Source organism: Lissotriton vulgaris, unplaced genomic scaffold, assembly GCF_964263255.1.
Source record: "Lissotriton vulgaris unplaced genomic scaffold, aLisVul1.2 SCAFFOLD_8293, whole genome shotgun sequence".
Taxonomy (NCBI): domain Eukaryota; kingdom Metazoa; phylum Chordata; class Amphibia; order Caudata; family Salamandridae; genus Lissotriton; species Lissotriton vulgaris.
Genome location: NW_028255495.1, coordinates 38,175 through 65,173, shown reverse-complemented (window position 1 = coordinate 65,173; position 26,999 = coordinate 38,175). Strand labels below are relative to the sequence as shown.

Sequence of the window (26,999 nt, the reverse complement as noted above, 5' to 3'; positions counted from 1 at the left end):
CACAAATGTTATCAGCTTAAATACATAAGACATCAAATCAATTATTCAATATTCTCAACTGATGTAACATTTTATGGGGTGCAGATGTTTCCTAAGTATTCTACAGACAAGTAAAAGGATAAATGGCAAACCCACTGTAGACATAGAGTGCCATTCAGCAGTAGAAATGTGCAAAGGTCCTGTCACTCTCACTGGTGCACCAATATCACTGTTAAAGACTAGGGTAGCCCATAGGTACTTGAGAGGAGAACAGGGTATTATAATGGTTTCGAAGGTTGACTGGGAGATAGCAAGTATGTGATCATTGGTAGTGAGAAGGCTCCAACCTTCGCCATCTCGTCTGACTCCAGCCAAGAGTTCAGTGAGCTACATGGGCTTGTATGCTAGATACTGACAGAAAGGACTAAAATAAGTGGTTTGTTACGTTGTAGGTGTACTCGCTGTAAGTCATTTTGAGAGGGTATAATTTCAGGTACCAGAAAGGATTCAACATCATGAAGTAATGACTGCTCCACTGTTCAATGTTAGCATCCTTTCAGTTGTCAAAGTGTGGAAAGGTGGCTGAATATGAGTTACAGAGGGTAGCCTAAGGATGCAGCCTTATTGAATCAGATAGCACATTGCAGCAACTGTCAACCAGCAACATAACCCAACAACATCCACAGTCTGAGCACCAACATCTTCTTGCCGAACGCTCCTGAAATGCCAATTGGTTACATCTACCTTAGACAGATTGTGGTGGTTCCTCACTTCCCTGGTGGCATCAGCACAGCGATTCATGACCTGGGTTGCCAGATGGTAGGTCCCAAGGGGTTATAGTGCCTCATAAGCTCCAGGCATGGTGCAGCCTGGCACATCCTGCAGTGTAATAAAGGTGAAATGGGGGTTGTAGCTACATAATCAATTGTGCCCCACAATGAAGTATTTCTCATACTCTGTGTGTCTCTGTCTCTCTACGACTTTCACTCTGACTCGATCTTTAATTCTTTCCTCTTAAACAAAAGTTACATAGTTGTATCTCCTCCTGTTTGATTTATTTGTTTTTTTTACAAAAAGCAATGTTCAATATCCAATGACAAATTGATTTTTTATTAATCACTAGATTTTCTTACTAAGTGTGCCTTTGTGTTTCTTGTAGGCCTCAACAGAATAATATAACACTTGGGAAAGAATATACACCCCAGCAGTCCTGCACTGGAGCACAGGATGGCAAACACCTCCACAGCCACCTCATACTTCCCCCGTGTGCTCAGGTACGCCGGGATGAAGGAGATCCACACACTGACAAACACCAGCATACTGAAGGTGATCAGCTTGGCCTCGTTGAAGCTTCCAGGGAGATTCCTTGAGACAAAAGCAACTACAAAGCTGACTGTGGCAAGGAGGCCCAAATATCCCAGCATGCAGTAGAAGAAGATGGTGTCCCCTTCGTTGCATTCAAGAATTATCTTCTCATTGTAGGACTTCATGTTCAGGTCTGCAAATGGAGGTGACTTCACGAGCCACATGATACAGATTACAATTTGCACTAACAAAGAAAAAAAGACAATACCAAATGGTGTCTTTGATCCCAGCCATTTCCTTGCAGAGCTGTTGGGATGTGTTGCCCTGAATGCGATGACAACAACTATAGATTTTGCCAGAACAGAGGAAACACTGGTGGAAAACACAATCCCGAAGGCAATCTGCCGCATCATGCATGTGAGCTTCGTAGGACGACCAATGAATATGAAGGAGCAGAGGAAGCAGAGCATGAGAGAAATCAAGAGAAAGTAACTGAGATTACGGTTGTTGGCTTTCACGATGGGAGTGTCTCGGTACCTGATGAAGACATAGAGGACAGAGGTAGTGAGAAAAATCATGAAGGCCAATGAGAAGGTGAGTGTGAGGCCCAGTGGCTCACCATAACTCAGGAACTCAACCTCTTTTTGGATGCACTGGTCATGCCTTTCATTTGGCCACTCGTTATCAGGACATTTCAAGCATTTGACTGTGTCTGAAAAAAAGACAGAAAGCTGTTGAGCAGGTGCAAGGCTACACTCAATGCCTAGTGAAGTAGAAAGGAGAACATTCCAGAAAAATGGTGCTTGATATTTATGCATTTATAATGCATGGCTAGCAGAAATTAGTATTCTTCTCTTGAAACCGAAAACAAATCCTAGCTTTTAAAAATAGTTATTTTGGGTGCATAACCTTTGCTGTCTGAACATAATGTCTAATTAGTCTTCCAGTAAAGTAAAATGATGAAGTGAGATATGGTCCTGTCAGCATGCAAACCCATCTCTTAGTACCTTACCAAGGGGAACTCCAATGGGTCCGAGCAGGAGCAGTGTAGTCCCTAAATGGACTTAGCTGCACCCCAATTGGACCTGACCTAATGCATGTAAACTCCAGCAATGAATTCGAACATTCTCCGTAAGTACGACAGACATGGGCCGAAAGTTTTAAGATTTAGATAAAGGATTATTAAAGCAAGGTACATGAGCTATGCCATCAATAAAATTAGCAGCAAAGCATATACATCACAAGTACAAAGAACTTTGTGAAGTTCATTAGTAAATCCAGCATACATTCACCTTCCAAGAATGGGAAATGGGGGATTCCGCAACCAGAGCAAAGTGAGTCCTTCTTATAGGACTTTAGACAAAGCATTTCATACATTTCTATATTAGTACAAGACTCTCAGGACAAACACCAATGAGGAACAAGCAAGAAGAAAGACTTTACAACAGAATACAGTTGAGAATTCTCTCAAAATACTATTGCATTGGATTCAGTGGTTCTCACAGTTCATTCAGGTGCTGCAGTTTGGAACGTTCTGTACAAGATAGTCTGAGACAGTTAGGTCGCCCATATTTAGGTACAGCATATAATGATGGCTTTGGAAATGCTCCCTATCTTTTAGTGCAAAGCTCGTCGAGGCACATGCATCAAGCTTTTTTACCAGTCGCAAACGGGCCGATTTGCAGAATCGATAAGTTTGCAACTGGTAAAAAGCCTTTTGGGATGCATCAACCCATAATGCATTCACAAAATAGGTAATCACAATTTTTCCGATTACCAATTTTGTGAATTCAGTTAGGGAATCGCAATTTGTGATTCCCTCAATGCAAGGCAAGAAGCATTTTCAGATTGCGACTTTGCATTAAGTAATCGCGAATTACCATCAACCTCAAGATGATGGTAATTTGCGATTCCGTAGAAAAATGCACACAATTGCATTTTTCTAAGTGGCCTTTAGGGCATGTGTGCGCGCCACTTGTGCAGACATTCAGTTTTTGGGAGTGCATCAGGGGGGCCTTATTGCCCCCTAGCAACCTTGAAATTTCATTCCCAACTTGAGATTACCTTATTGGTAATCACAAATTAAGAATGCTTTCCCATTCATTCCTATGGGCCTCTATTAGGGAATATGTTGAAATTACTAATATTTTAGCAAAACCTACATGCGTGAGGAATTCCGATTCCTTAATAGAGATTCCTTAAAAATCGGTATTAAGGAATCGCAATTTCTTAGCTTGACGAATGCGCCCCAAAATCCTTATTAAAGGAGGGGAACAACAACAACAGCAATCAATTGGCGTACAATAAAATCATTTCAAAATTAAAGAAAATGGCCAAATGTGGTTAATGCTAGCGTAAGTTCGATTTTGAATACTTTTAAAGCTAAGAAAAGGTAAACCATCTCCCTCAGTCCCCTAGGCAGGAATAGGCAACCTTTGTCACCTTGGGCCAGATTTACAAAGGTTTTTAGCATTAATAAACCTCTACAATCTGTAAACCCATTTTCATGAGTAGTAAATGCATTTAGTGATTCAGAAAAATGTTTCTGAATTAGTAAATGGGCTTAGAAATTGAAACAGATTCTGTATTTGAAAGTCACGTGCATACATTTTTTATGAGCGATATGCATTTACAAAACATCAATATTTTACCCACACCTCACAGGAGATTGTAACCCTTATGCAGAAGGAAAGTGATGCCATCCTGCCAATTTTTGAATGTAAAAGTATTGTTTGAGAGAAGACAGGGATCCAAACGACAAGTGCCTCCTCCTAGGGACCACTACATTGTCTTAAAATAAACATAAAAAGAAACTATTCTTTTTTAAATGCTTTCTTGTTTCTTTTAAGGAAACCAGGCTACATGAAAAGAAATGTCTGCTTTATTAAAGAGCATTCATTGACCCCAGCAGGCCATCATCCCAGTGAAGGCAATGATCACAGTGGGTAGAAATGTGTGACCTACCTCATTCACATTCATGAGGTAGATTGGATCGTGACCCAGTACAATTTGTGTTTTTGAACTAACCTATTTTTACATAGTTTGGTTTGCCAAATATCACGCTGGTCACAACATTTGTGACTAGTTTTGGCAATCTGTGTTTAGCAGATCTGGCCCCCAGGGATCTACATTTGTTGATGGGGACACCAGGCGAGAAGATCTCCTGAGGGAACTGGCCAACCCAGCACACCCTGAAGTGGTCATCGGAAACCTGTGAATAATACTGTACGAGTAAGGTATGATTCAATTTACAAAATTCAAAATGTGCATTCGAAGGCTACAAAAAGGGCATTTCTGTAGTCTACATTCAGTACTACTTTGATCTAATCACTGGCAAGGAAAGAACACTCTGCAGAGTTGGCACATTTTAAAACAACTGTTAGAAATTTGGTTACTGGTTGGCAGAGGTATGTACCCTGCCCAAGCAGGAACTACAATCCTAGACAAATGCACCCTAAATTAACCTGTGCTCCCCCCTGTAAGCTTGTCGCAGAGCATTCAAGCTTAACCAGGGAGGAAATGTGTAAAGTATTTGTGAAACACGTAAAACAGCAAAACAATAAAAACTTGGTTGGACAAATAGAGCTAAACACAACAAGACCAAGACATCAAACATCCAATAAGTATTACTGGAATTATACATTTTTAAAAGAATAAACAGAAATGTAGTGTTTAAAGGCATAAAGCTCCAACCAAGGCTATCTGGTCGTGCTTGACTTTGTTTATTCTCTACGTCCAGCCACTAGCTGCTGTCGCCAAAGAATGGGACCTCTCCATCGTCTCTTATGCTGACGACACGCAGCTAGTGGTTGCCCTGACAGAAGGATCTTCCCCTGACTCTGTTAGATTTAAAGCCGGCCTGACAGCTAAGGCAGACTGGATGACATCTAACTGTCTGCAGCTGAATACCAATAAGACAGAGGTGTTATTGGTCGGAAATAACATCCACTTATGGGGAGATCATTGGTGGCTCAACGCCCTGGGTAAAGCTCCAGTACCTAAAACCGAAATTAAAAACTTGGGGGTCTGGTTAGACTCATTTCTTAGCTTTGATACTCACAGTAAAAAAGTTGCCGCCACCTGCTTTGGCATCTTGCGCAGTCTCAAACCAATCCTTAAATTCTTTGACCCAGCCACGAGACAGCTAATTGTCCAGTCAACGGTGCTGTCCAGATTGGACTATGCCTGTTCTTTGCTGCTATGTGCAAATCAAGCAGAAATTATTCGAATGCAGTGCATTCAAAACGCGGCTGCTAGGACCTTAGTAGGCCTCCCTCGATTTAGTTCAATCTCTGAGACCATACGGAGGCTTCACTGGCTCCCGGTGGCTCAGCGAATTCAGTTAAGACCTTGTGCATTTCCTTTAAAATCCTAAGATTGGCCACCCTTAAAATGCTTGGTAACCTGCTAACCTTGTATTTTCCTACTCATGCCTTACGCTCTGCAGGCCAACACCTGGTCAGAATACCTCGGATTAAGCGCTGCCGAGCGGGAGGACGTTCTTTCCATTTTTTAGCAGCAAAACTGTGGAATACTCTACCAGTCCACATCCGCAAATTGAAAGGTCTGTTACACTTCAGGAAAGCAATTAAAACCTATCTCTTTCCCCTTAACTAATCTTCTCTGGAAGTCTGCCATGGTGAATCCCTCACAGTTGCTGCTATCTGCCAAACAGCACCGGACACCCGTTTGCTGGGGCAGCTGAGCGCTATACAAGATAATTTAACATAACATAACATAAATCTGTAAAGTTCAGGCCAAACCATGATGGAGTGCAGGTCATATACAGGGACCAGCCTTGTTCCACTGCACTGTGCCTTGTGTGCTTCATTGCGGAGGAAGATGCAGGGAGCAGAGGAGGCGGTGCATCGCCGGCGATCCTTAAGATGGAGGCTATGCGTTAAGTCTGAGTCACGCAAAGTCTGATATGTATCACAAATGGAAGCAATGTGCTGCGCATGTGGCTAAGTGAAACGTCATGACTGAACGAGATGCACCGGTTCCGAGTGGTGAGGTGAGGATTTTAGTTTAAGCAGTACATTATACGGCCCTCCAAGGGTACAGGACTTGGTTGGCAACACTTGGCACAGAGAGACTCACAGATGGGAGAGTTCAGGTGCAAAAGCCGGGTGGTTGGAAGTCTGATGTCCCTGAGATTTCAGAACAGGAGGCGGGCCAGTCGGTCCTTAGTGTCACTCTGTGTTCAAGTGATGCAGGTCCAGTCCTTCTCACCCATTCAAGGAGGGCAACAGGTAGCAGTCAGCACAGCAAGGCAAGAGTCCAGCAAAGCAGAAGTGCAGAAGAGTGACAGTCCTTCAGCAGCACAGCAGTCCTTCTTCCTGGAAGTTACTTCATAGGTCAGGAAGTGTACTTGGGTGTGTCAGAGGTACAATACGTATACCTAGTTGTACCTTTAAATGGTGGAGACTTCAAAGAGATGTCTTTAAGTGCACAGAGTGTCTGTCTTTCCTGACCTGGCTCTGGACTCACTACAGGGGGGTATGCAGCCATTTGTTTGGGACCAAGACACAGCCTATTCAGATGCAAGTGTCATCTCCTCCCTCCTATCCTGCGCAGGATGAACCATCAAGATATGGCTGGCCCCACATGTCACACCTAAGCTCTCTTTGTGTGTGGCTGTGTAGTGGGAATACACAAATCCCAGCTGTCACCCAACCCAGAAAGTTGATCTCTGACAAGAAGCAGGCGCCTAATAGCTAAAGTATGAAAATGCCAACGCTCTAAAAGTACTGCAATACTAAACATCTTGGCTGATAAATATTAGATTGATAGTGTGTTCCAACTTTTTTTAAATGATAAAGTAATTTAATTATCTTGACCTTTTTTTTTTACATGATAACTAAACTTTGATTCATTAAAATTCATTTTACATTTAACAATTCATACTTTATTGGATAACATACCCGAAAAGTTCCATTAACTTTTTTTAGCCCACACTAGAATAAAAAATAGGCAATACTTATACATGCATAAACATGCTTTCATTACAAAACAAATGCAATGTACCAGAGACCAATAACCAGAGTTTATATTCCAGTTGTCCAAACTCCTAAAATTATAGCACATAAAGGGATTGTAGCAACTGATCATTTTAAACCAAACCTGGAAACCTAATATTCTTTAAAGGCTGCTTGAATTTATTTGCAGAATCCAACAACTCCCTAATGCATACATTTCAACACGTTTCAAACCCAGTGGTCTGGGGGTGGTCTTAGGGCTAAGACTGCACCCACAAAAAAAGATCATTATTTTTTTGAGAATCATTGTATACGTAGGCAGGTAATTCATCCAATACCTCTCATTGTTAAGACACAATTACCTCTCTTTTAGTTTCTGTTCTAACAGTGTCCAATTTAGTAGAGAGAAAAGTTGTAAATATTGATTGGAAAACAAATTGAAGCTTGTGGTGAAAGCCAGTCTTATTAGCTGTGCATTTTGTGGAAGGGGCAATAAGATTAGTCCTATGACTTGCTGATTATTTTGGCTGGCGGCTTTGATTGCAGGCGTAGTGTGACTGAGGAAGGGGATATACACTGATCTTCAAATATATGGCTGATGAAAAATACATCAATTCCTTATATTAGTCACTTTAGATTATGTTTAACATTTCACATAGCAAATATCCGTGCAAGCTTACTTTGTCAGTACACGCCTTTGTTTATTAGATACAACGGGGCTTCATTGTTAAGTTGCTCACTCATAAACTTCTTTTGTTGGTTTTACTAAACCACTTTCAAATAAACATCTTCAGTGAATGGGGCGCTTTGATCAGGGCACTCCATGGGGCAGTTTTCCAAGCCCATTGCTTCATTTATGCGCTGCCGTTGCGACGGCTTAATAATATGCCAATTTACAATGTGATGCATCTAGGGAGATGCGTCATGTTGTAAAGCTCGGTATCACATTATACCTGTGTCAGGTATAATGTATGCTGGGTGGACGTTCCGATGCAAAAAAGCCTTCTAGAAGTGACGCAGTGAAATCTACAAGATTTCACTGCGCCACTTAAAACTCACTGTGTCAAAACCTTACGCATGCTCGGAACAGGCGTAAGGAGTGACGCCGCACAATGAGGATAGGCCCAATGCATTGCTGGAGTTGTGTTATGCTTGCGACACGACTCCAGCAATGCGTGACATTTGCGCAAATAGATGCATCAGAATTTCGGACGCATCTACCAATCCTTGCGCCATGGTGCACTGTATTGTAAATACGGTGCATCCATTGTGGCACAAGCGTTTCTTAGGGTGGCGCAGGAAAAGTGACGCATCCCTACAATGGCATCACTTTCTTGTAAATCTGCCCACACGTGTTTGTTCGTCTGATTTGATAGATGACTTCCTGACTGAGATGTGAGCAATGAAATCTAGACGGGCTGCTTTGGTTTATTCAGTGTGGATTTGACTTCTGACAATGCTGAGATTTAGCTTAAAAGGAAGAGAAAGGCAAACACAAAGCCGATATTAACGTTGAGCGATATGAATAAATGTCCTTGTCGGTTTCTAGAATGCTGCTGATTTCCTAAAGTTTTACTTTTAATTACTTACTTTGTTGTTGTTTGGTATATGGGTTTGCTCAGTTTGCAATCCTTCGGCACAAGCAAAGTCCGCAGGCTCTCCTGTGCTCGTGTGATTTTAGCCAACTAGGGCCAGGTTTACTGTTGTGTTTCGATTCAGATACCTGTATATAGGTTTCCCGAATCATGCGCTTATATAGGCACAACTCTCATTACCCTTATTTAGACATGGAATCCCAGTCCTTATTTAGACATTGCCCATGCTAACCAAATACAAGCAAGGCCACATACATCCGTCCATCCCACGTCACAACGAGTTCTTGGAAAACCAGATTCTTAAGCCTTAAGCCTTTAGGACTTCCCCTGCTTGGATTATTGGTTTCTCCAAGAACTCATTTATTATGCATTTATGATGTTCCTCTGCCCGACTTTTACATCAATACTGGCATTCCTAAACACCCTCAAGGTAAAAATATACCTTTACTTGCCCTGGCAAACCACGTCTCAGCTACACAGCACGATACGGCTTGCCACGGCAAGTTCGGAAGGAATATGAGTCCCTGCCTGACGCACTGACCAGATGCTGTCTTCCTCCTCGCTGAGAATCCAGCTTCAGTGTTTCTGACTCTCTTCGCAGGGTGTTAGAGATCAAGACACGGAAAGAGATTCCAACCTCTCTCATTCTAAGGTATGGAGCACACTAGAACCTAGAGGGACTCTTGGCAATACTAACTATAGCTAAACTATACTATAGAAAAACAGCACCTACTTCATACCTCATACTACACTTAGGTTAGGTAGAACTAGCTAGAAGCACCAGATGAGTATTCCTATTTTAGCCTGTGTTATTTATGTATGTATTTTAGGAATATATGTCATAGGTACAAACCATGCTATTGCAGTATTACTTTATCTTACTGCTAATGCTGTACAAATTATACTTTGCATTCTGTCTTACGAGTGTAGCAGTTCATATCTCTTGCATGAGAAATAAGACTGTTTAGTAAACCCTTTTCATTGAAACGCCCGTCTCACTATTTCTATGCAAATCTGTAGAAACAAAGCATGTACGATTGACTGAGTGAAACTGTTATCTATTGTTTTCACAATTCTGAGAAGACTGTTCCGATTCAAACAAAGTTGTCATGTTTATCGGGTGTCAGAGACTAATCCCTTCTTGTTTATTCGAGAAGTTTCTAGTGACCTCTGAGTTAGCTGGCGCACACAAGTAATTAAGTTTAATGTACTCGATAGAGACATACTGACCTTAGTCCTATGTCAAATCTATAGTGTATATGATTCCAATTCGCAGAGCCTATCAGGGATATAGGAACTATACTACATGACTAGATTTCACTGTTTGGTGGCACCAGGAGCCAAGGCCTAATTCTGCTACTTTGGCAAACAAAAGCTTGTACTCATTGAGCTGTGAAGTAAAGGCTGCCTTGTCAATATAGAAATATTCTTTTCTTCAGGTCTTTTCATGAGATATATATTCTGTTTGAACACAATGATGATTAAAATAAAGAATTTTACTAAAGCAAACCTACCTACCTTCGCTATTGCTGAACTCTCCATGGGAGCAGGGGACACAGTCGAAACAGCACAGTGGCTCCCCCTCTCTGGCTGCCTTCCTGTACCCAGGGGCACAGCTCTCACTGCAGACAGAGCGGGGGACCTGCAGGAGATGGGAAAGAGAGGGCTCAGTCAGATAATGCCACATTATGGAGTACTGTTCTCAACATACAGTGGGAGTGCGACAATGGTTACAGACATGCACACTGAATGAGCGCATTAAGAAAAGAGATCACAGACCAACTGTGAGCGAAAAATGATGGAAAGAAAGGCAGACTCTGAATAAAAGGAACCGCAAAGAGGTATCAGCAGGGATTGAGAGAGATGTGAAGAGGGTGTCTTTCTTACAATCCATACAAGTAGCATTTTTTTTACAAAATTCATTGAGTGAGACAAGGGAAATTACATGAGGTTCCATTTTAAATACAATTTCCCAATATTTTAAAGCCCCAAACAGCAAGAGTCAAAATTGATCATTTACAAAATTCAGCCGTACACATTGGGAGTATTGATTTTTTAAATAGTTAGTAGCTTCTGAAAGGGGAAAACCACTTGATTAGTCAGACTGTTCTGTGTTGAGGCAGTTGAGGCTGGAGTGTTCCTATTAGAACAGGACTAAGTCTGTTTTCAATATGACTGCTCTCTGTCTGAAGTAGCGTAGTGGGCAAACAACTGATGGACTAGAATGTGGCTTCCAATACATTTCCAATGGTTAAGACTCATGCAAACATTCTGCCCCTCGCCTTTGTGTATTCCTTCCTGCGACATCCTAAGGGCATTGAGTGTGCCCAGATGTGGTTATATGTTCACTGTGGCACAAGATTGTTTTTTTTTTTGCCTATGTATATTTTCGAACATGGGCAAACTATGGCATATGCTCCGTTCTTAGTTCTAAAATTAGTGAAATCATGATGTTTCCATCTGATATTATTGCGAATGAATTCCGTGCCATCTATCGTGGAGTGGCAAGCGACACAATTGCTGCACTTGCAATGACCTTCAATAGGTTTTAAGTTCCATTGTGTGAATAGATCAACTTTTTGTTTGGGTAAGGAGGTGTCAGCTCTGACTATTTGCTGGCCAATACTTTGGCTCTTTTTCATTGCAAATAGTGGTTTGGGAAAAGGGAATTCTAGGTTTTCAAGGAGGTGCTAGTTCTTCAAAACTATTTGTTTAACCCCTTCCATGCTGGTGACGAACCCCAGCCGTCATGCACTACGGTGCTCGTGTGCTGATGACGGCTGGGGTTCGTCATGGCCCGCCCGTGTTCGGCCGGCGGCCGCACACGGGAAAAAAAGCGGCCGCACCGAAGGGGTTAAATTTGTTTGTGTCAGGGCCAAATGTTGATACACACACTAACGTGTCTAGAGGTTTCTTATCTTTGACATTAAGGAGGGTTTCTCGTGGTGTGAATCTCGCTCTTTTTACAGCGTGTCTAAGCAGCTTTTTAGGGTACCCTCTTTTTGTCATTTCATTACAGAAAGAGGTGGCATGTTCTTCATAATTCTGATACCATTGTACAAGTTTTCCTAATCCTTAATAGTTGCCCTCTTGGATGCGCATTTGTGTGGTGCAGTATAGTATTCCTGTCTGTTTTTTTCTATAAAGGGATGTTGTTAAACTCTTGTCTAGGGGAGAGACCTCAACATCTAGAAATTTCATTTTTGTTGTGCTTCAGTGAGAGAGTTTGTGTGTGAGTAACTCTGTGTGCACCACCGGTGTTTCACAACATTGGCCAGTGGTGAGGGTTTCTATGGTGATTTAATTCCACAAGCCCTTTACATTTGACACTGGATTTACCCGTGTGGACCCGGACCGCTGTGCTGTTAAAAAATGGTCCAATTTCCTGAATGTACATGTTTCTGATTTTGTTGTGACCCAGGGTGCCCCCCATAACTGTGTGGTATTAAATTAAAAAAGGACTTTTGGGTTGGGCCTTGGATTGATAGCGTGTTGTCCAGCTTGAACTTCTATCCATTATACCGCCTAGGTATTTAAATGATGCCAGTTCTTCAAGTTTTGGTTGATTGATAAAGAAGGTGTACTTCTTTGAACACTTGGTCCTGAAGGTCATTAGCTTAGTCTTCACTGTACTGATTATTAAATCCATAGCTGATAGGTGTGCTTGCAGGATTTTAGGGGTTTTTGCTATCAGGATAGATTCAACAGTGTAAAGAAAGGCTGGAACTTTGAAACCATTTGCTATCAGGATGTTGTTGCTGTCTTTTCTGCCTTCACAGTTTAGATTGTACGTATACAAGGAACATAAGAGTGGTGCCAGGAGATAACCTTGCTTTCTCCCTCTGGTGGTATATCATTTTTTGCTGATAAAGCCTGCTTAGTTGATTCTCATCTGGGTGGAGGTTCCATTATACAGCATTTGGATTAAACACAATGCCCCGGGGTCAAAGTCCATTATAGTCAGTTTTCCTGAAAGTCAAATCAAATTCTTGGCACCAAATCAAAGGGTGAAGAGAAATCTAGAAATTTCACAGTCAAGGGCAATTTGATTGTTGTGCTGAATTTGTAGATAATGGGCTCGATTCCGATCCGGTAAAAAAATCCACCGTACGATTCGTATTCGTAGCCCTTTCCGTACGAATCGTACCCGTCCGTCCGAGTCGCGTAGTACAATTCGCATTCCGTGAATCCGTCCGAATCGTCGCGATCCATACGTATTGCAAGGCTGAGACTGTGAACCGTACGACTCGTACACACGCTGTACGACCCAACGAGTACGATCCGGACCGGGGAATCAGGACGCGATTCGTACGGTCCACGTCAGGTAAGGGCGATTCGTATGGAAAAGCGCATGATTACATACACCCCGTACAGCGCGTACCCCCCATGATTGCAGGGGTACGGCACGTACACCCCATCATGGGGGATACGCACCGTACCGGGGAGGCGTTCCGTACCTGTTTCGGCACGAACTCTGCTTTTACGGCTGTTTTCAGCTCCCGTAGAAAAGGGGTCGTACGGTGCGTACCCAACACGTATCGTACTTGCTGGGTCGTAAAAACCAGCCGCGAACCGTACAGATGTCGCGTACAGCAGGTTCCGAGGGAGAATCGTACGGAGATTAGAGTCGTACGGTGTCTTGTACGACTCGTACGGAGTACGGCTCCTGGTACGAATCGTACTTCGTCGTACGTACGGGGGACGTTGCAGGGTACGATTCGTACAGGAAAAAAGCTCCAAACGGCAATTCGGAGCGGTTTTTCCCGAATCGGAATCGACCCCAATGTGTAAGAAAGTAAATATCTACTCAGTTATGATAATCCTTCTCTGAAGCCTCTTTATATTGGTGAGAAAATTCTCCCATTGGTGAACCACTCCTCTAGGGCCTTGAAAATCAGTTTGGAGTAGATTTTTCAGTCTATGTCGATTACACTTATTGGTCTACAAGACGTTGGATCATCTTTATGGCCCACCTTCTATGGATTTCAAAAACGCGGGGATTGATTCAATTGAGTAACCTCCTCCAAAAGGAGGGTGAAACTTTTCCCTACTTTGCTGTTCAACTAATGAGCTGAATTCCTTGTAACCATTCAATTTAGTGGGTCAGCAAGCAAATCAAAAAGTGAATCTATTTAGAAGAGTTTCTCCCTCCTTTTGCAATAATATTTTGAATCTATGGTCCTAGAGGCATTTTGTTATATTTAATAAAAGCTATCTTCATGGAAGCATAATGATACTGTTTAACCATGAATCCAGGCAGTTATTTGTCAGCATAAACTCTTTGAAGACTTCAGCCCACCAGTCGATGTCTGCAAGAAACACCTTTAGAGGAATCATCATGAGATCTGGTGCTTTCCCCTTTGTAAGTTCTTGTATTGATGCGTTCACCTTATCAGACGAGAGGGAGATTTGTATTTGGTAGCATGCTCAAAATTCCCTCAAGTGTTGGAGTGGCAGTCGGTTGTAATATATTATGTGCATGGGTATCAGTAGCACTGAAGATCGTATGAAAGTGTTCTGTTCAAACTTCCTCTGAAATATTCGAATCCAGGCAATTTTTCCTTACACAAAGCCTTTCCCCAATCTTCCACTAAAAAAACGTGCACTAATTCCTGCCACTTCCTAGTCGATAATTGTATCTATTTCCTCTTTATTAGGACTTTATTACTTACTCTTGTAGGCTGTGCTGCTTCTCTGGCGAGGTCCTACGCTGGAAAAATTGCTATTTTTTTCATAACTTTGCATTCTTTGTCAAACCTTCCTTCTTTGCAGGAAGTTTAAAGTTGGCCTTGGACAGCCACTATGCTAAACTTCAATGTTTGGTGGTATTGTCCAGGAATAGAGGAAATGCAGTACAAAGTCACCATACCGTGTTAAAGATTGATAGTGCACTGCATTGACTGCTCTAATGAACACTAATCTTTTCCAAGTTATTCAGCAAAGCTAACATGAAAGCACCCTGTCCATCTTCAGCACTTGAATAGATATTGGTTTGAGCTCTACAATTGTTAGGCCCAAAGCAAGAATCACAGGAGTCACCACCAAAGCACTGAGTTCATCTCAGAGACAAGTCCAGTTGTACTGGTCTACTGCTAACACAACGGGTCAAGGTGTGTGGATAATCTTCCATTTCCTTCAACTAGATTGCAGAATGTTCTTCAGAGTAACAATTGTCTGCATTATCTGCTTCATTAATGCAAATTCAAAGAATATCTGACATGGTATTGCAATATAGACCTAACAGCTAGATTCATCATAGTGCCGTTTTACGAGTCCTTAATAGCGATTATTAAGGAATCGCTATTAAGGACTTGCAAAACCGGATTCATGTAGGAATCGCTAAATAAATTGCGATTCCTACACATTCCTTATTTGCGATTAGCAAATTGCTAATCGCAAATAAGGAATAACTCCCCATTCATTCCTATGGGCCTAAAGGCCCATAGGAATGAATGGGGAGTTATTCCTTATTTGCGATTTCCTATGGGCCTAAAGGCCCATAGGAATGAATGGGGAGTTATTCCTTATTTGCGATTAGCAATTTGCTAACTGCATATAAGGATGTGATTTCAAGTGTGCCAGGGGTGTCCAAAGGACACCCTGTAGCACCCCTGAAATGTAATCTACATTGGTGTTGCGCACACACATGTCCAAAAGGACATGTGTGTGTGTAACATGCAACTTAGAACAATGCATTTAAATGCATTTTTCCAAGTTTTTGCTATTTACCACGAGGTTTGACCTCGCGGTAAATAGCAGCCAGAAATAGCGATTTCGCAAATAAAAAATGGTTAATGAATTGCATTTAAGGAATCTCAAATAGAGATTCCCTAAATGCAATTCCACTCAAATATGCGATTTCACTATTACCGATTTTTGCATTTGGGATGATGAATCCCAAATGCAAAAATTGCGCTCGCAAAAGGCCAGATTCGCAGAATCTGGCCCTCTGCGAGCCGATTTTTCTTTCATGAATCTACCTGTAAATGTCTGTATCCCTTCACAATTAGAGGAATGGCAACAGAAAACCTGGACTTGCAAAGAGAAATGTGCCTGATGTCTTGTTAACCAGAACTGAATTGAAATTGAGTTTAGTAGACTGATGACATTTTTTAGACTAGAACACTCCATTCAAGATAGGATGCTTTAGTTGATGTGGGAAGATCTGCTTAATAATAATGAACGTAGTTATGAATTTAGTTTTAAATTCATTTGATCCAGGTATTTCACCTTTGGAATCCCTTCTCCTACACCCATGTACTGCTTATTATACCAGTTCCAGGCATGCAAAGATATTGATAATGTTAGGAACAAAAGGCAATTGTAAGAAAACAATATGTTGATTAAGGGATTGGGAAGGAGCCTATTGGAAACAGAACAATTTGAAGAGATAAATCATAAATACAAACACTATAAGAGAGTCTGTCTGTCTAGTTTGACCATGGAACAGCAATACTTAAAAAGATTGGGAGCCTGGGGAAAGTGGAGAGCAGGCAAGGTGTCCCTCCATGCCAGTGGACTATGTGGTACAGAAGGCGGCAGGAGATAACATTGGCTGTTGGACTTGGAGGGTGAGGTTAATGTAGGGGTTAAGGTCTGTGTCAGAGTGCAAGTTGACCTATTTTGCACCTCCAACGCTGGTGACGTTAGCAGTGCAAGCATTGTATTGAGAAGCTGATAAAGTGGTGCGTAGATAGAAATGAGGAGATTCCAAGCTTCGGTTAAATGACATAATGCAAAGGAAGTAAGGGTTTAGAGACAAAAATCAATGTTTATTTTTGGGTTATATAAATCATAATTTAGTTGTTATGGGACATACACATGAGAGATGCGCACAAAAAAATAGCATATATTTTGTTTTGTTAACAATGGAAGATGATTTTTTGGGCTGGTGCCAAGAGCTGTGACTGTAAAGACAAGGTTGTCTTTGCTCTGAGCATTAAAGAAGTGTTTTATAGTTTGTTGAAAAATGTTTCTAGCCAACAAGGTAAAGTCAGGGGAGTTTTCATCTAGTTCATACAGCAGAGGTGTAATAATGTGGTACAATTTATAATGTATTTAATTGAGGCCAATTTATCTGCTGCGACTGTTGTGCTTGATAACCCTATTAAAGGGCATGTATTCTTGGGTTTTTTAAAGGTATTTGCTTTCAGTTTTTTTTTTTTAAGAGGTGGTGTGGCAGCCAGACCGTCAACTTAGGAATTGGGTAGCCATGTTCAAGTCTCGACATTGGCTTAATATTCGGTGATTCTGGGCAAATCATTTAACATACTGTGCTTAGACTGAATCTTACCTTGTTAAATGTAACTAGTGTTCATGTAAAGGGCTCTAGTGCCTTTGGGTCGAGTTTGTGCTGTATCAAATTGACACAAAAGTGGGCTCATTTCAATTGTGCATGGTGTGGTTGCTTTTCAGTGCATTTGGAACTGTTGATGAGTTTGGAAGAGGGTACATTGCAGATTTGGATGCGGTAAGCAAAAACAGATCGGAGTAGGAAGTGGAAGATGTTTCACTTGTAGGAGTCAGGCCTGGCTTCTCCATGTCCTCTGAAGGCCTGCCAGGTATATTTATAGGTTATAAGAGAATTTCAGGGTAAAGTTCATCAGCATGTAAATGGTAATAGACTAAACCTTTGCTCCATGTATAATACAAATATAGCTGACATATAGGGTACCTGTGACCCTTAACTTGACTCCTAGTTCAGTTAAGGAGTGTTTCTTAGATTCAATGACAAATTATCGATTTCACTAAAATCGACCAACACTAATATCGAGTCTCAAACATCGATAACCTTTACATCGACTCCCTATACTTATTTAAATAATTACTAAAATATCGATCACACAATATTGATGTACAAAAATATTGACTACACTAATTTCGATAGCATATTTATCGAATTACAAAATATCGACATTTATCATTAAATATAGGACATAACTATTATATTGATTACACTAATATCGACAGCACTTATTTCGACTATCTCCAAATATCGACAACACTAAATAAATAAATATTTAATTTCTAAACACTACACATAAACACTATTACAAATACACCCATAAATATATATTCATAAAGAAAATATACTTTTACAGACTTATATATCACAAGAACTTTTATTATTAATTACAATATTAATAAATAAAATATAAACACCCACATTTAATATATACAATTTCTTTTACTAATATTATACTATTTTTACTACCAATACAAACTATATACATTATTAGTAAAATACTTACAAATACACTACTCCTCTGTATAAACCTTTAACAAACAAGTAACTTACAGCCTGATTCATCAAGCTTTTTTGCGCTCGCAAAGGGCCAGATTCTGAGAATCCGGCCCTTTGCGAGAGCGATTTTTGCATTTGGGATTCAGCATCCCAAATGTAAAAATCGCTAATTGCGATCTCGCAATTTTGCAAGGAATGACATTTAAGGAATCTCTATTTGAGATTCCTTAAATGCAATTCAACATCCTATTTAAATTTGCGAATTCGCAATTTCTAGGCGCAATTTACCGCGAGGTCAGACCTCGCGGTAAATTGCGAAAACTCAGAAAAATGCATTTAAATGCATTTTTCTGAGTTGCATGTTACACACACACATGTCCTTTGGACATGTGTGTGTGCAACACCTGTGTCACAGTCATTTGAGGGGTGCTACAGGGTGTCCTTTGGACACCCCTGGCACCCTTCAAATCGCTATCTTATTTGCGATTAGCAAATTGCTAATCGCAAATAAGGAATACTCACCATTCATTCCTATGGGCCTTTTGGCCCATAGGAATGCATGGGGAGTTTTTCCTTATTTGCGATTAGCAATTTGCTAATCGCAAATAAAGAATGTGTAGGAATCGCTAAAAATATTGCGATTCCTACATGAATCCCGTTTTGCGAGTCCTTAATAGCGATTCGCTGTGAATCGCTATTAGGGCCTCGCAAAACGGGAGAATGATGAATCTGGCGGTTAATTCTTTAACTTAAAATAATTCAAACTAACCAATACAAACACTTCTCAACATATGTGACCAATCAGAAATAAACACTAATTAAGCATACCCTATATAAAGAAGTCACAATTATACCCTAAAACCTGCAGAAAATATTCAGCTTCAAGACAGACTGCCAAATTTTCGAGTACCTTCAAGATTCTTCTGTGAATGAAAATACTACTAAGTACAAAAAGTAAGTAATCTAATAGCTCTGAATGCTAGGTTTGATCTAATGTAACCTACTACTCATATTCACTATTTTATCATTAATTATTTCTTTCTCTCTCTCCTTTTTTCCACAACAGACTCTGCTATTAAAAACAGATGAACATTTTCTTCAAGAAGTACTACAACCTAATTATAAAGTAGGTATATAACTAATTGTTGTTTTAAACTTCTAACAATTAGACAAATAGTTAAAAGAATAAAAACATTTTTAAATTGTGTCTTCTCTTTTAAATTGTTAGAAATTAGTAAACACAGGTTTAAAAGACGAAATAAGTGAAATTGTTTTAGTAAAAATTTCACTACTATTATAAATACATAACTACATTTTTACACATACAACATTTTTTCTTATAACAGATAACAGAAAAATGAAAAGCAGCAATTTGTCATCCAATAACCGACATTCAACAAGTAAGCATAAACACTTGGTAAGTACAGAATGGCAACACACTAATTTGTAGCTCTCAAACATGTACAATGCTAATACTTGACTTTATAATAATTGTTGTTTGTATTTTCATCAACTGTTATCTTTTTTAATCTAAATTACCTTACCTTTCTCATTATGAAAGGTTATACCCTACCAAATGTCTAACTAAAATACACTAATAGACATTTCCTATAATATTGTTTGCTTTCTTTCTACAGCCCAATAAAAACTATAAAAAAATCAAACTGAAAATACATCTACTTTCTAAATCTACAATTTTACTGTTGGTAAGTAAGTAGCTACAAATGGTACATATTTAATTTTATATGCTTTTAAAGTTAAAAAGTTTCCTAATATTTTTAATACAACTTTTCTAGATTTAAGAAAACAACAATGACAGAAGATGCAAGATTTATTACATCTCAGAAAGGAAAATTTTTATTATGCTATATGGGGTATACTTATACTCAGGAAAAACAAAAAGACCTTAAAGTTAACTGGAAATGTACTAAGTATTACTCTAACAAATGCTGTGGGCGTGCAACAACCAGAGAAACAAGTGTCAATAATACTACTGAACATAACCATCCACCTAAATTCTTAGAAATAGAGGTTAGATCTACTCTAGAAAATATAAAAGAATTAAGTAGCACATCTGACCTACCAACAAGCGTAATTCTAAAAGAATTACTACCTAGAGTACCTAGAGAAGCAAGAGGTCAGTTACCATCAATTGCTTCTATAAAATGAACCATAGCTAGGACCAAAAAATCCAGTAGACCAACAATACCAATACCTAAAAGTTTTGAAGAGATCATTATTCCACCTGAATTTACCATCACACATAATGATGAACCTTTTATCTTCTACGATAATAACAACAAAGATAAAAAGATAATAATGTTTGCTACAAATAACAACCTGAAAAAATTAAAAGAAAGTCAAACGTGGATGATGGATGGCACTTTTCCCATATGCCCTAAACCATTCTATCAATTATATACTATACATGGGCAATACCATAATACCTGTATTCCATTCATCTACTGTTTGTTACCAGCCAAACATACAGCAACTTACACAAAAATATTGAACAAAATCAAAGAACAAACATCAGACTTCTTTCCACTAAAAATAATAATAGACTTCGAACAAGCTATGATCAATTCCATTCTTAAAACATATCCACACACATCCATACAAGGATGTTACTTCCACTTTAACCAATGTCTAAGGAGACATTTGCAAAAATCAACACTTAGGGGTCCATTACGATGTCGGGCGGTTTGCCTCCGCCAGGCTGGCGGTGGCCACCGCCGGCCTGGCGGAGGCAAACCGCCCGGCATCGCAAGCCCAATTCCCCCCGCCATATTAGGATGGCGGAGGGGAAGGTGGCGGTGCAAAATTCCGCCCGCCTGTGTTCCACCCCGGTCGCCTTGCGGCCGGGGCAGAAAACTAGTAACATGCAGGCGGTGTCTATCAGACACCGCCCGCAACATTACAATGGGCTTTCTTCAATGCATTTCCGTGGCGGCAATGCCGCCACGGAAAGGCATGCGGTGTTCACTCTGGGGGCCCCCTGTGGGCCCCCAGAGTGAAGGCCAAAGGGGGGTGGCACACGGGGGGTACCTGTGGTACCCCCCCACATTTGCATATGCAAAGCGGCATATGCAAATGCAAAAAAGCATTTTTTGCATTGTGGCGGGCGGTGCAGAGTACGCCGCCCGCCACAATGCTAAAACTACAGGATGTGCCCGCCACTGTGGCGGGCACATCCTAATGGCACCCACGGGACCCCCGCCCTTAAGGCGGGCGGTCCCGATCTCCGTTAGGATGGCGGGCGGACAAAGTCCGCCCGCCATCCTAATGGACCCCTTAGTGTTGAGTATGCAACCAATATTACCTTTGCCTACCAAATCAAACACCTAATAGCCCTAGCATACGTGCCAATAACTGATGTGGCTGAACACTATAATATTTTAATAGAAAGTCCTTTCTACACACAAAACGAACTAAAACTTGCTCTACTTTTGGATTACTTTGAGGACACCTTGGTGGGGAGACTACACAGGTCAGGCCACAGACGCCAACCTAAATTCCTAATACCTTGGTAGAATGTATATCTACCAACCCTAAACCAAGAAGCCAAGACAAACAACGCAGTTGAGGATTGGCATAATGCCTTCCTATCTTCAACTGGACGAATAACTCCTACACTACACAAACTCCTAACAGCAATCCAAAAAGAGCAAAGTTTTCAAAAATTACGAATAGAGCAATCTGTCTTACAACTAAAACCCAAACTATCAAGACAAACTGCCCAAATGTACCAATATTTACAACAACAAGTACAACTTTACCCTACAACAAGAGGACTGGAATACTTAAAAATGATAGCCAAAACATTAAACTAAAAAGACTAACCAAATCAAAGGATCAAAATCCTAATAAATCCTGAAATATTACGCCACACATATCCATAAAAAATCATAACTTCCTTATTTTGTCTAATATATTTATTAAAATTATAATATATAGACAAAATTATTATCCAAGTATAGTAAAAATATTTCATAAGAGCACATTTCCCACCCAACATGAATATTAATATTAAATCACTTACCTTTCACAGCAACGTAATAGGCAAATCCAATAATCCATAACAATCCATGTAGTGATAAATCCACAAAATGTGAAATAAAAATGCCAAATAAAATGTAAAAATACAACTGTGCAAAATCCATCCAGCATCCAAATAAATCGATAGGTCAAAATCCATGAAAAACCCGAAAATAGATTAAAATTGTAATAAATGCTCCAGGAAACCCAAAAAATAAAGGAAGTATTCTATACATCACAGTTCAAACAACTGAAACACACTTCCTTTGAAAAAAAAAAGTCACAGCTCGGAAACGGAAATGGCTGTATCCAAACACCTAGAATAAAAAAAGAAACATTCCCACCCACATAACACTTAGAACGAGACATTAAAAATAAATATTAAATACTTATTTTCAAAAAAATAGACATAACCTGCCACAAAAGCACTAAGTCCAACTTCTGAAAACCACAAAAAGCCTCGATAACGGAAATACGTACCTACTCAACTCCATAATATGTAAATAGTCATATACTAATCCACAAACACTAAATAACAAACTACTACCTTCAAAAGTTAGTGAAAATAGTTGAAATATACCTAAATAAACTCTTACCCGCTCAGACGTGAAGTAGCTTCCAACCGCGAGTTCAATCTTCCAAAATGACCCAAAATGACTATGAGCGGTTACAAAATAAAAGACCCAAATAATAGAATAATGAAGGAAATAGTGAAATAAATGCCCAAAAAATGTATTTAACTTGGAAAAATAATGGAAAAATGTTACAATTTAGTGACCAACATGTTATATTTTATTTTGTATTTTTTAACTTACTCTTGTATTATAATCATATTTTTATTATTACTGTTTAATATTTAATGAAATATTTATTAAAAAATGTACTGAAAAAAGTGTCAAAATTACAGTACATTTTTTCTGTATGTATTTTTCACAATCTCACTAACATTTTAAAATTATTATTATTAAAAAAATCCTTTTAATAATAATACATTTAAAATATATAAATTATATTATAATAAAAAATTGTTCTTAAAATGATGTTAATTGTATGATGTACAATATTAATAATATCAATATTTCTTTACAAATATGTGAATTCATTTATAACATCATTTGTACAGCACAGTATTATATTAAAAATTTAATAAATGTTAATTTAATACCAATGTATAAATATTTTACTTTGTATCAAAAATGTATGTACTCTATGTATAGTATTCCTCATTGTATAATCATGTACTACATTTTTTGTATCTACCTAAAATGTACTTTACTAAACAACTATCTAAAAATGTATAATTTCTAATTACATTGTACTTATACTTTTTTGTTAATATATTATACATTGATTTGTAATACATTTAATTTACTTTATCTACTATTTAAACAAATGAATAAAGATTTTTTTGAAAAACCACTGTGTTATTTTTATCTACTAGCTATTAGAAAATCATGATTAATAATATTACAAATGTTTTTTTTAATTTAAAAAAAATATATATAAACATTAGATTTTTTTTACAATGTTATAACCCTTTTAAGATTCACACATATTACTAAATTTAAATTTCATACATACTACACACCTAACCTATGTAATTTAGTACTCCTACTCAAAACTACATTTCATTAGGGTAAATGCAGGACACAGAACCTAAATAATTTACTATTCTAATTCTAATCAACATTTAATTAGGGTAGGTGCTGGACACTAAACCTATTTAATGTACTATTCCAACTCCAATCTACTATTAATTAGGGTAAGTGATTGACACAAAACCTATATAATTTAATATTCCAACTCCAATCTACATTTAATTAAAGTAGGTGCTGGACACTGAACCTAAATAATTTACGATTCCAACTCCAATCTACATTTAATTAGGGTAGGTGCTGGACACTGAACCTATTTAATTTACTATTCCAACTCCAATCTACTCTTAATTGGAGAAGGTACAGGACACTGAACCTATTAAATTTACTATTCCAACTCCAATCTACTATTAATTAGGGTAAGTGATTGACACGAAACCTATATAATTTAATATTCCAACTCCAATCTACATTTAATTAAAGTAGGTGCTGGACACTGAACCTAAATAATTTACGATTCCAACTCCAATCTACATTTAACTAGGGTAGGTGCTGGACACTGAACCTATTTAATTTACTATTCCAACTCCAATCTACTCTTAATTGGAGAAGGTACAGGACACTGAACCTATTAAATTTACTATTCCAACTCCAATCTACATTTAATTAGGGTAGGTGCTGGACACTGAACCTATTTAATCTACTATTTCAACTCCAATCAACTATTAATTAGGGTAGTAGCTGAACACTGAACCTAAATAATTTACTATTCCAACTCTAATCAACATTAAATTAGGTTAGGTGCTGGACACTGAACCAATTTAATTTACTATTCCAAATCCAATCTACTATTAATTAGGGTAGGTGCTGGACACTGAACGTAAATAATTTACTATTCCAATTCCAATCTACTATTAATTAGGGTAGGTGCAGGACACTGAACCTAAATAATTTACTATTCCAACTCCAAACTACATTTAATTAGGGTAGGTGCTGGACACTGAACCTAAATAATTTACTATTCTAACTCCAATCAACAAATAATTCGGGTAGGTGCTGGACACTGTACCAATTTAATTTACTATTCCAACTCCAATCTAATATAAATTAGAGTAGGTGCAGGACACTGAACCTATTTATTTACTATTCCAACTCCAATCTACTATTAATTAGAGTAGGGGCTGGACACTGAACCTAAATAATTTACTATTCCAACTTCAATATACTCTTAATTAGGGTAGGTGCTGGACACTAAACCTATTACATTTACTATTCCAACTCCAATCTACATTTAATTAGGGTAGGTGCTGGACACTGAGTCTATTTAATGTACTATTCCAACTCCAATCTACATTTAATTAGGGTAGGTGCTGGACACTGAACCTAAATAATTTACTGTTCCAACTCCAATCTACTATTAATTAGGGTAGGTGCAGGACACTGAAGCTAAATCATTTACTATTCCAACTCCAAACTACATTTAATTAGGGTAGGTGCTGGACACTGAACCTAAATAATTTACTATTCTAACTCCAATCAACATATAATTAGGGTAGGTGCTGGACACTGAAGCTATTACATTTACTATTCCAACTCCAATCAACATTTAATTAGGGTAGGTGCTGGACACTGAACCTATTCAATTTACTATTACAACTCCAACCTACTCTTAATTAGGGAAGGTGCAGGACACTGAAACTATTAAATTTACTATTAGAAATCCAATCTAAGCATGGGCGAATTTTGTGAGTTGCGATCCGCGAATTTGCGGATTTGCGAATTCGCGATCCGCAAAATTCTCGAATTTGCGGATTTTTGGTTTTTTGTGTGTTCGCAGGGTTTTTTGCGTGTTCGTGGGGTTTTTTGCGTGTTCGCGGGGCTTTTTGCGTCTTCGCGAGCCGCTTGCAAAGCGAAGTTACCCATGCAGTCGTTTATGGGAGAGGGAGAGAGAGATAGATAGATAGATAGATAGATAGATAGATAGATAGATAGATAGATAGATAGATAGATAGATAGATAGATAGATAAAGAGAGAGGGAGAGAGAGAACGAGAGAAAGAAAGAGAGGCCGGATCTCTGAAGGGCCAGATTCCTGAGTTGCCCCTACAGAACATACAGCTTTTTATTTTTAGCAAAATGCATATGAAAAGTGTGCTGTAAAGGTCTCTTTTAGTTTAACCCCTCCTGACAACTCAAAATGGGTGTATTTGCCATCCTCTCCCTTCTTCCTGTTTCTTATATCTGTAAGTGCTTCCTGATGAGGTTTAATTCCTTGGACAGGTGCCTCGGTGCCTACTTGTAACTATTCTCTGACCCTGCTTCAAGGGTCAGAGCAGGGTCAGAGAATAGTTGCAAGTAGGCAAGGAGGCACCAGGAAGCAATTAGCAGCAGGTGTCCAAGTTGAAGTTAATTTGTTTGTAACCCTTTTGTAAAAGGTTACAAAGAAATTAGGTTCAACTTTTGCACCTGCTACTGTAACCCTTGGTTGGGTGAAGATTCGTCCCCGCTGATTCGCAGATTTTACCGCGATTTCGCGAGATTCGCGGATCGCGAAATCGCGGAAAATCCGCAAATTCGCCCGTGAAACAGATTTTACGCCCACCCTTACTCCAATCTACATTTAATTAGGGTAAATGCTGGACACTGAACCTATTTTATTTACTATTCCAACTCCAATCTACAATTAATTAAGGTAGGTGTAGGACACTGAACCTAAATAATTAACTATTCCAACTCCAATCTACATTTAATTAGGGTAGGTGCTGGACACTGAACCTATTAAATTTACTATTCCAACTCCAAACAACATTTAATTAGGGTAGTTGCTGGACACTGAACCTATGTCATTTACTATTCCAACTTCAATCTACTATTAATTAGGGTAGGTGCAGGACACTGAACCTATTTAATTTAGTATTCCTACTCCAATGTACTATTAAGTAGGGTAGGTGCTGGACACTGAACCTAAATAATTTACTATTCCAACTCTAATCAACATAAAATTAGGTTAGGTGCTGGACACTGAACCAATTTAATTTACTATTCCAAATCCAATCTACTATTAATTTGGGTTAGGTGCTGGACACTGAACCTAAATAATTTACTATTCCAACTCCAATCTACTATTAATTAGGGTAGGTGCTGGACACTTAACCTAAATAATGTACTATTCTTACTCCAATCCACATATAATTAGGGTAGGTGCTGGACACTGAACCTATTTAATTTACTATTCCAACTCCAATCTAATATTAATTTGAGTAGGT

At 39.0% G+C, this 26,999-nt stretch overlaps 1 protein-coding gene across 1 annotated transcript in view; it reads right to left on the bottom strand.

Annotated features, from left to right (window-relative positions):
- Positions 1–1,091: 1,091 nt before the first annotated feature.
- LOC147659110 (vomeronasal type-2 receptor 26-like) overlaps positions 1,092–26,999 on the bottom strand; it is a 45,281-nt gene continuing 19,373 nt past the window's right edge. The window contains exons 3-4 of the mRNA XM_086951969.1: positions 10,376–10,553; positions 1,092–1,996 (exon numbers count right to left, since the gene is read on the bottom strand). Coding sequence (XP_086808095.1) covers positions 1,092–1,996; positions 10,376–10,553 — 1,083 coding nt within the window. The remainder of the gene's footprint in view (positions 1,997–10,375; positions 10,554–26,999) is intronic.